Source organism: Maniola hyperantus, chromosome 5, assembly GCF_902806685.2.
Source record: "Maniola hyperantus chromosome 5, iAphHyp1.2, whole genome shotgun sequence".
Classification (NCBI taxonomy): domain Eukaryota; kingdom Metazoa; phylum Arthropoda; class Insecta; order Lepidoptera; family Nymphalidae; genus Maniola; species Maniola hyperantus.
Genome location: NC_048540.1, coordinates 213,245 through 223,994, shown reverse-complemented (window position 1 = coordinate 223,994; position 10,750 = coordinate 213,245). Strand labels below are relative to the sequence as shown.

General features: G+C 42.8%; 1 protein-coding gene across 1 annotated transcript; it reads left to right on the top strand.

Annotated features, from left to right (window-relative positions):
* Positions 1 to 10,193: 10,193 nt before the first annotated feature.
* On the top strand, positions 10,194 to 10,541 carry LOC138402380 (uncharacterized). Its single transcript, XM_069498666.1, has one exon. The coding sequence runs from the start codon at positions 10,194 to 10,196 to the stop codon at positions 10,539 to 10,541; it is 348 nt and encodes a 115-aa protein (XP_069354767.1).
* The last annotated feature ends 209 nt before the right edge of the window (positions 10,542 to 10,750 follow it).

Sequence of the window (10,750 nt, the reverse complement as noted above, 5' to 3'; positions counted from 1 at the left end):
AACTTTAGAGTGGGATTGGTGAATGGGCATAGATTATCTACTATATTAGTGAAATAATTGATATGCTCAAGGCTTTATATAACCAGTATATATTATGAAAATAAAAATTGAGATTATGACAAAAATCCTACTCACATATATTTTTGTGCATTGCAATACCGTAAGTTGATGTTTGAACGAATACAAGAGGGCGCTAGGAGTACTAAAATCTATAATGAACTCTCAGACTATTAGAATGAACTCTTGTAATTTTTTCTACAAATTCGGGGTGTCTGAGATTCGATCCCGGACACTAACTTTTAACTTTTTAGAGTTATGTGCGTTTTAAAGTAGTTGATTTTAAAATTATACTCACCTATTATGTAGTTACCTTCCTACCTATAGTAGGTACCTACGCTGTACGCCACATACATACAGGTTGAAATCGGGGAAGGAACGCCTGTACACCCGCATAGCCCCCACGCTAAACCGGTGCGGGCGAGCGCGGGTAACGTGCGAGTGTGCGGGGCGTCTCCCCGCCTCATACCCCGATTGCCATCTCAATCTGTCGCGGACTATACTTCTTTAACGATGAAGAGCGAGGCCTTTTTAGTTTAGGCCATAGTCTGCCACGCTGATCAAGAGCGGATTGTCAAATTTCCCACATCTTTGGGTGAACTCCATAATGATGGAGGACTCTCAGGCAGGCAATGCTACAGGTTTCCTCACGATGTTTTCCTTCACCGTTATAACAAGATTAGCAAGTGATAGAGTGGGTAATTGCATAAAACACATTACCTACCTAGGTAACTACTCATATCTAATCTAGCTCCGAAAAGTTAGAGATGCGTGCGCGCGATCGATCATCGCGGACCTTTGATCTCTCGAATAAGGAGTCGAACCTCTTAACCACTAGACTACCACGGCTCTGCCTGCTATAAGATCATTTTAGTTTTAAACTTAAAAGATTGAGGAGCTCAAAACACAGATTGCAGTCTACCTAAGTATTACGAATTCTGGAAATCGAATCATGGCCGAGATAGCTACTAGCTAGGTACATCATACGGTATCGACCACAGCCCGCAGCGGACACATTAGGCCCCTTGTTTCCACCACTAATTAGACGCGTATCATCTGCCGTCCGTACGTCAGCGCCCACCCACGACCACACACTAGATTCCTTTAGTTTTTTACACCCTAATTAAGCTAATTTATCGAGACAATAAGAGAAATTATCGCGCGGCCGGTCGGGGGCCGCTCGTCTTCACGAGACGACTAAATCGTCAAAGCTACCGCGCTACCCCGCACATAATATGATGCTCCAATAAATATAGGAGATCGTCTGATAAGGAAGCCGGGAGCTGGCACTCGGGGAGGTAAAGAGAGTCTGTCGGTAAACCCGTTACCCGTCGCTAGAATGTATCGCGATAACAGAGGTGACGGCTTCTCCCGTGCTTACGATTAAATGTGTATTTTATGGCACACGAGCAGCCGGCAGGCGGCAGGTATGTGGCTACTGGCTAGTGGCTAGGGTAGGTACACTACTGCATGGATGTCCGCGTGGGCCGTCGACACTCGACACGGATTCTTACTCGATTATCTAAATCGTCCGCGAGACGAACAGATTATCAGTATCTAGGTATGCGGGTATTTGTCACCTCCGCCACCGGCTCTCACGAGCCAAATGTTTTGGGTGATTGACGATAAACACGCGAAAACCTCAATCGCTGCGATCCAAAAATCTAGTAGGTAATTAATTTGTCTAAAATCTACGTAAATGAATACCTAACTTATAGGTACTCACTCACTCAGGTAGTCATGATTTAACTTTTATCATAAGTACCTACCTAGGTACTTGCTATTGATTATTTATTATTGATATCAGAGCGAAATTCTTATGAACAAATAGGTAGGTAATTAGTACTACATAATGTTCGCCGCCACAATTTTCAGTAAAATCAGCTTTCTGAACCGGTAGGTACCACTACCTAGTAGAGTCATTACCACAGACTCGGAATAGGTCATTGCTATGTCGTCTATAAGAGCCACAAGTTGATCTGCATGTAATAAATATTTTTGAAAAGTCTAGCTTATTATTGACATACCACTAAAAACTTGCATTTACCTAGGTATTTACAGGAAATATTATAGGTCCAAAATGCTGCTGCTTCGCTAGGAAATATAGAGGTACATACCAAGATGCCGCTGCCTCGCCAGATTGCCAAGTTAAGTTTTTCCTAAACTAATCGTTCCAGGAATTGAACCTAGTATCTCTTAAAATTTCCTTTATAGCACCCGCCGCGCCGTAGACCCAAAGATCTACTCGTCTAAAATAAAAAATATTTTTGTTTCAACGTGAGTAAGTTTTTATAGAGTTTGAGTTTGAATCATGTATTTTTATTGTGTTTATGATTAGAAGGGTGCGGGTCTATCGGCGCAGCGCTACCTGTCGCGACTCGCGGCTGGTAGCGAGGTAGGTAGGTAGCGGTAGAGGTAGGTAGGTACAATAAAGGGACAGAACTGTAAATTATCGGTATCTCGGCCGATCGCCGCAAACGACAAACGACGGCTGTAACTTAGCTTCGATGTCTCGATGATGTCATGTTATAAACGTCTTTAGTTTTTAATTTGTGCGTCTAAAACTAAATGTGTTTCTTTTGTGTTTGTTTTTTACTTAATAGGTTTTTAGGAACCCTTATAGATTCGTCATGTCTGTCTGTCTGTCTGTCTGTGTGTATGTCACAGCCACTTTATTCCGAAACTATAAGAGCTATAGGAACTTGGTAAGTAGATGTATTCTGTGAACCGCATTAATTTTTTTTACACAAAAATAGAAATGAAACTTAAATTTTTTTTTTCATCAACCCATATTATGTGTGAGGTTTCTATGGATAGGTTTTCAAAATGATATTGAGGTTTCTAATATCATTTTTTTCTAAACTGAATAGTTTGCGCGAGAGACACTTCCAAAGTGGTAAAATGTGTCTCCCCGCCCCCTCTAACTTCTAAAATAAGAGAATGATAAAACTAAAAAAATATATGATGTACATTACCATGCAAACTACCACCAAAAATTGGTTTAAACGAGATCTAGTAAGTAGTTTTTGATTTATCGTTGCAAAATGTCGATAAAATACGATTGGACTACGGAACCCTCAGTGCGCAAGTTTGATTCGCACTTGGCCGGTTTTTTTAATATCTGACTAGGTTACGTTTGACTCCGGTCTCACGGCTCGTCTGGAAAGTATAATGATGAGTAGGTAGTAGGTACGTAATGACACTAACTTTGTATAACGAGATAGGCTACAGCCTCCAGCTTGGCATACCTACGGCTCCTTTTCAGTAGGACTCAGTACAATCTGCTTTGTCAGGAAACAAACCTGCTGCATGCCTGAGAGTTCTCCATAATGTTACCTACCAGTTTACCAGCGTGGTAGTCTAGGGCTAAAACCCACTCATTCAGAGAGGAGACCCGTGCTCGGTAGTGAGCCGGCGATACCACAATTCAAGCGGACAAAGTAGGATCATTCATACACAACAGAACCAAGAGCTGACTCTCGTCTATTTCAGTGGCCATTTGTCTTGCATTAATTCATTCGTCCAGCCCATTGTCAGCATCGCGCCCACATCGCCGGCATAGCCCACTCCGGGTGCGTTGACAGTTGACACTCGCTATGACATAAGCGTGACATATAGCACGAGGGTGACGACATCAATCATGCGCTGTGTCGTTCTGGCCGCATCAAAGACGTTATGGTGTGACAACAATTATTATATAGTAGGTACATCCATGGGCCGCATTCACAAGGCGTGGCGCATCCACAGACATGCCAATTTTCAGTTCGAACTTCTGTTGGCAACTCAAATATTTGCCATGCTTACCTATATTATCCATAATATAAATAGGTATAGTAGGCAAATGTCTATGGCCCCGGCCTGTGCCCGGAACACCGCAGGCCGTCCTCAAGTGAAGTTAAACTCTGCTCTGAAACTAACTAACCTCAAAATTAATTAAATGAACCGTTGCGTTGGTTTGTTTGTTTTAAACACTTTATTGCATACGTAGATATAGCCTAGTGGTTCCGGCCTTTCAGTCGGAGGTCCGAGATTCGATCCTGGACCTCCAACTTTTCGGAATTAGTTATGTGCATTTTAAACAACACTTGCTAAATATTCCAAAATTCTTGCTAATTGTTCTTAACATCTCTTGCTTGGATTTGACGGTGAAGGAAAACATCGTGAGGAAATCTGTATGCCTGAGAGTTCTCCATAATGTTCTCAAAGGTGTGTACCTAGGTTTAGTCTGCCATCCCCATTTGAAACAAAAACAGTTACCAAATAGGTAAACAGTACCTACTTGAAGAAGTCTCTACTTTAATTAAAAAGGGGGCACATGGCCTCTCGTCATTCAGAGCCCTAAGGTTTGCATTGCTAGGGGTCTCTTTATGACAATCAGGCCCTGGATAGTTGAGATGGTTCGACAGGCCTGTACTGTACAGGACGCGGCCGAAAGTGCTGTAGGTACATCGACCTTTAGAAGGAGATAGCAAATTTGTAGAGCACCGTGTCTGTCGTTGAGACCGACAAAACGTCATAATATAGGTATGGAGTGATAGAGACTATGCTCTACAAAGCCGAAATGTCTCTCTAAAGGGCGATGTACATTAGTTTTGGCCGCATACTGTAACTAAGAGCCGACCAGGGCTGGACCCTACATCATGATTATCCCCAAAAATACCCTTTCAGGAGCGATGGATGCGGTACAGAAATTGGAGAAGGCTGAAACTGAAAACTTATCAGCCTATCTTTGCAAGGTGTCGGCACTTGGCAGGCGACTTGTCGGCATATGTGGCCGGTGTCGCCTGTCATTCACACGACGCGGCTGTATCTCCTCCTTATCAGCCGTTATCTGCGGCGGCGTGATTTAGCGCCGCGCGCGCACTAATTGACTGAGTTATGGCCCGCGCGGCCTCGTCCGTCATATTTATGCGCTCGTGGCCTAATTGCCGCGTATTTACGGCACTTTACGGCCGGCGTCGGGTTGCGGCACGCGGGGACAATATTTCGACTAGCTCGTAAAGTTGTACAGATAACTGTGGAATGGGACGCAACTATTTAAAGCCGCTTTTATTATTTTTAAACGATGTACTTAACAGCTATTTAACTATTTTGTAGGTGAGTAGGTTCTACGGAAGTACTTAGAGGCAGCTAGGATTGCGCGGCTGACTACGGTATTGTCTCGATTAGTTGATGCGGAACAATTCTTACTTACAGTTTAAAGGCTATTACCTACATGACTACCTATATCTAATATCGCAGTTAGGTAATAGGCAGATCTAAGACTTAAGGTCTAGGTAGATAAGTAGGTAAGTACCTTTAGAGGGTAAGTAGGTTTAGGTAGGTACTTGACTTAGGATATACCTAGGTAGGTATGCTATAGGTACCTACTACCTTTTTCTTTTTTTATACAGAAGGGGAAAATCCTCATGGACACCCGAAGGTAGAGCCGGACTCTTACCGGCTAAAAACCCCTTCTGTCGCACTGTTTGCCGTGTGCCCGCCTTTCAGCCTAAACACAGTAACATTATTGTCTATAATATAATTCCTATTTAACTTGTTCTTCTCTTCGCCTTTCTTCTTCCTCTTTAGAGTTTATTATTTTTTCCATAAAGCTTGCAACAAGCATCCATGTGTCTTCATGTTGTAACATTTTGTTCACTAAATTTTTGACACATATATCACCTATTTTCGAGATAAGTTCCTTCCTCTCTTTGACCCACTTTACGCAGTAAAATACTGTGTGTTCTGCATTGTCAATTTCGTCGCAGTACATGCACGTGGCAACCTGTCGCTTTCCGATGCCTGCAAGAAAACCCATAAATACTCCGTAAGGTACCTACTAGGTACCTACGCCTGTGATCAGACGAAAGGTTGGCTCGTTGTGATGCTGGACGTGTAAATATAGACCGGACATAGGGTGTCTGGCAGACGGTCCAAACTCCAAACAAACGTTCCTCCCAGTGTTGGGGACAACCGCAGAGAAACTTTCAGCTTTTATAAAATAACGACGGTCTGGCACGCGCTGGCTCTTAGTCAAAAACTGTCAGAAGCGAATGAAGGTGCTAGGTAATTACTTGCCTCTACAATATCTATTAGATAGCTATTAGATAAGTAAGTACCTGAAAAATTGTTAGATGTCTGAAAAATACAAGAGACGGGCACCTGTCTAGTTATACCTACCTAAGCGTAGGTGCCAATGTGTCTAGCAGGAGATATGCCTAGACACTTCCACTGACTAGGTAAGTAGCTGCATAGAGATCAAACCTTCACAATTCGTTACACGAGCCCTTAGCTCCGCAACTACTGCGGTAGGTATAAGTAGGTAGTATAGATAAGGTAGGTACATCACGAAAGGCTTTACAGCTGGTGTGTGTGTAGAGAGGTCGCGTGCGTGTGTGTGCACTGCGAGGGCGTGGCGCGGCCGCGGCGAGATGAAAGGCCCCGCCTGCGCACGCGCAGCTCCGATTGTTCCAGCTTCCCGGCCGCCAGCGCCGCGCCGCGACCCGCCCGCGAACCCGAACAAAGCATACCTACCTACTTCTACACTCATTACATGTTGGTGTGTATATCTACTTTAGTTTTCCTTAGTTGACTTATGAAAGATAACAAATCCGGCGCTTTTCCCGCGCTTTAGACCTTTAGACCTTCTGGATCCTGGATGGAGGTCGGTATTTCACTCATCATGATTGCGTTGTCACGGCCTGTCAGCTCGCGGTAACAAGGACGTAGAGGAGCGGCCTACAGCGCCTACTTACTACTCGTGTGACTCGTGTGTTACGCTCGTTGCCAAATAACTATAAGTTCCGGGACAGGGTATTCGTTCACTCATATCGTTTGGAAAGGACGTATCTACTTATCTAGCTATGCTATAGGTAGGTACTTATACCTACCGATACCTACTTAGCACGTAAAAAAGCTTTAGGTAGGTAACGCATCTAAACTATAAAAAGCTCTAGGCATATAGCTAGGCTTAATTTGCTATATATAATCCGCTAAAAAAGACGTCTACCCAACGTGCCTCTTGAGTCTTGTGTTATGTGTGTTATGCACCGCCGCCCCCCACTAGCAACACACAACACCACAAAAATGTTCTAAACTAGAACAAACTCACCGTACCTACCTACCTACCTACCTACGTATATCACGTCGCCACCGGACCACATCCTCAGGAGATGTAGAACTCCACAACGCACAATTGCAAAGTGATTTCTATCCATCTACCGCATTGTTGTTTATTTTAGCTAAGAAGGTAAGCAGGTAGGTGCGTTAATTACTTACCCGACAAACATGCCAATTGCCAACCTACCTCGTCTGAAAGTTTCTCATTCATCATTGAAATCACAAACCTAATGACATTAGGTAGGTATAACAATTCACAATCCTTAACGAATTCCCGCTCGTATCCGCGTTTCCCCCAAAGGTCGCGAAATTCGTGAATTATTTCGTTTGACGCTGGCAACACCGGCAATGCGACAATGGCGTTTGTTTCTTTGTGCTCATTGTCTGCGAGCCGCCATTGTGTCGTGTGTCGTGTGCGGGAGAAACCGCGGGAGACGCCGCGTCATCCACTTTTGTAAGAACGTCATTTATCTCAGCTTTTGTCTTAATGATTCGTTAATCTGTCGAAATCTTGTTCATGAGAACTAGAATAGCGACTTTTTTTTAAATATAGTGTATTTAATAATCTATATAAGTATATAAAATTCAAAGTCCTGACTGACTGACTGACTTAGGTACTACTAAGTAGGACTAGGTAGGTATATGTATATGAACGCACAGCCTAAACCAGAGACATGAAATTTGGAGGGTGTGTTCTTTCATCTTTGTAAAGAGTACCTAGGTGTCAACTAAGAAAGGATTTTTCGAAATCCACCCCTAAGGGGAGTATATAGGGTATGGAAGTTTGTATAAAAGTCTGTTATTTTTAAAGTTACATCGACGAAAAATGGTATTTAGGCACAAATGAAGAAATACGTGTTTCAGGATTTTTGGGAATTCAACCCCCTCTCGATTTTCTAAGTATTAACTAGGAAACACGACTACATGATGGAATGAACATACCTAGGCTAGGTAGGTAGCTTATTTTGCAAACATCTGCTTTTCCCAACACCTTCCTATTTACAAAACTGAAGCCGGAAAGCCTTAGGTATAAAGCGCGGGGTATTGCTCGCTTCATGTAGGTAGATAGGTATTTACATAAAAATATAATTTCAATTATGTATAACTAAAGCTATGTCTACACATGCGTACATGCTCAAAGTTTTATGTAACTTCGCTCAATATTTGGGAACATGTGGACGCACCGTCAAGCATCACTAAGAAGAATGGCATGTGAAGCTTGCTCGCCGAACATTACGAATCCCGTGGAAAGTGGAAACTCATTGATTTTTCGGGATAAAAAACACCCTATGTTCTTCTCCGGGCTGTAAGCTTTCTCTATACCAACCCGAAATCCCAGACAAAAGGGTATTATGTTTGAAATGACTAATATAGGTAGGTAGGTACCTACTAGTTCTAGAGTTCACCTAATTTTTTGTTTATAGAAGAATTCCGCGCTCGCTTCGCTCGCGCTTTTGTCCTGTATTCGTTGATGCCCGCCTGCAACTATGTAGCAACCTACAACCTACTATCATGCAAATTTAAATGTATGAACGCAAGCTACGCGTAGGTATGCTCTGTGTCTGTATGAAGCTTGCTCGCCGAGCATGTGTCAGCGTGGAGGCACAACTTATAGCCTGTAGCAGCCACCAACAAAGTACAAAAACAAAACCTGTCTGCCAATTAAACTCGGCAAATTAAATTAATTAAGTTATTTTTGTAAAAAAACTATTTATTTAAATTTAAAATACCAACTTCATAATGATAATCTATTTAGGTAGATACAATACATTCAATAAATATTTTGTTTTTACAATAAATTTTGTGGTCCATGACTTCTGAACTTGGCTTGGATTGGCATTCCTCGAGATTGTTCACATCGCATCGCTTCCACTCGAAGTATATCTGTAGATTTATCTCAGTAACAGACACCAATGATGATTAATTGATTGAGATACGTTTAATTTCTTATCCTATTTCCGCAACATATAGGCCGTATAGGTAGTTTATCTAACTATAATACTAATATTATAAAGAGGTAAAGTTTGTATGTTTGTTTGTAAGGGATAATCTCTGGAACTACTGATCCGATTTGGAAAATTGTTTCACCAGTAGAAAGCTACATTATTCCTGAGTAACATAGGCTAAGTATATTGTATTTCAAGAAAATTAGAGATCCCTACCTACGATAAGCAACCCGTGCGAAACCGGGGCGGGTCGCTACTACGCTACTAGGTAGGTATACTCAATATTATCTATCTACTAGTAGGTACTTTTGGAAGAGATCTACATAACAACTTGGGAGTAGCTATAGGTACTTCTATTCTTTCTGTCAATTTTGTGGATGCTCCGTGCTCGTCTCCTACCTACCGAGTCCACCACGCTGGCCAAGTGCTAATTGGCAGACTTCACACACTTTTGAGAACAATATAGAGAACTCTAACGCAGGTTTACTCAGGGAGTTTTCCTTTACAGTGAGGTGCGCGCCCGAGATCGAACTCTGGAATACGATGCACCGTCTTAACCACTAGGCTATCACAGCTCGGCCAACTTACTTAAGTACAGTACGCGGCAGAAAATAATGTACATCGACCTTTAGAATGACATTTCGGCTTTGTAGAGCGTCGTCTCTGTCACTCATACTTACGTGACTTTTTGTCGGTCTCAACGACAGAGACCCTCTACAAAACTGATATCAAACGGATAAACGTCACATAGGTATGAGTAACAGAGACAACGCTCTACGAAGCTGAAATATCTTTCTAAAGGTACCTACTTACAATATTTCCTGGCTATAAGTACTGTACCTAGGTAAAGATCATTGAAATAAAGAGTTATTGAAGGTACGTAACGTTTCTCACTACCTATGGGAGTTAGGTCTGACGTTGCTAGTGGTTACTCAAATCTGGGGTAAAACGACGACGATAGTGAGATTCGAACCTCAACCTTCGATCATTTAGATTTCATCCCGCTCTTACACTCGCCGAGCAATAGGAGCTTAATTGACTTAAGAAATAGGCTTTCTTGTAACATGAGCCTCCGCGGATATATGTAACATGAGCCTCGTCGCGGATATATGTAACATGAACCTCGTCGCGGATATATGTAACATGAGCCTCGTCGCGGATATATGTAACATGAGCCTCGTCGCGGATATATGTAACATGAGCCTCGTCGCGGATATATGTAACATAAGCCTCGTCGCGGATATATGTAACATGAGCCTCGTCGCGGATATATGTAACATAAGCCTCGTCGCGGATATATGTAACATGAGCCTCGTCGCGGATATATGTAACATAAGCCTCGTCGCGGATATATGTAACATAAGCCTCGTCGCGGATATATGTAACATGAGCCTCGTCGCGGATATATGTAACATAAGCCTCGTCGCGGATATATGAAGTGAGTGTTACACTAATCCGCGCTCCATTAACGAACTTTCCACAAGATCAAGTTTCAGCAAGTTGCGCCGCGAGTGTTGCCACTCCACTCGTATGATAATTAGAAGCCGCCCGCCCCACCCACCGCCCGCCCCACGCGCCGCCCGCCCTGCGCTGTCGACTTACTTTGCACGAGGTAAGAAAATAATTAAGACTTTCAAGCTTCAGAA

Coding starts and splice junctions, on each gene's coding strand:
- LOC138402380 (XM_069498666.1), top strand. CDS start 10,194: ATGAGCCTCGTCGCGGATATATGTAACATGAACCTCGTCGCGGATATA.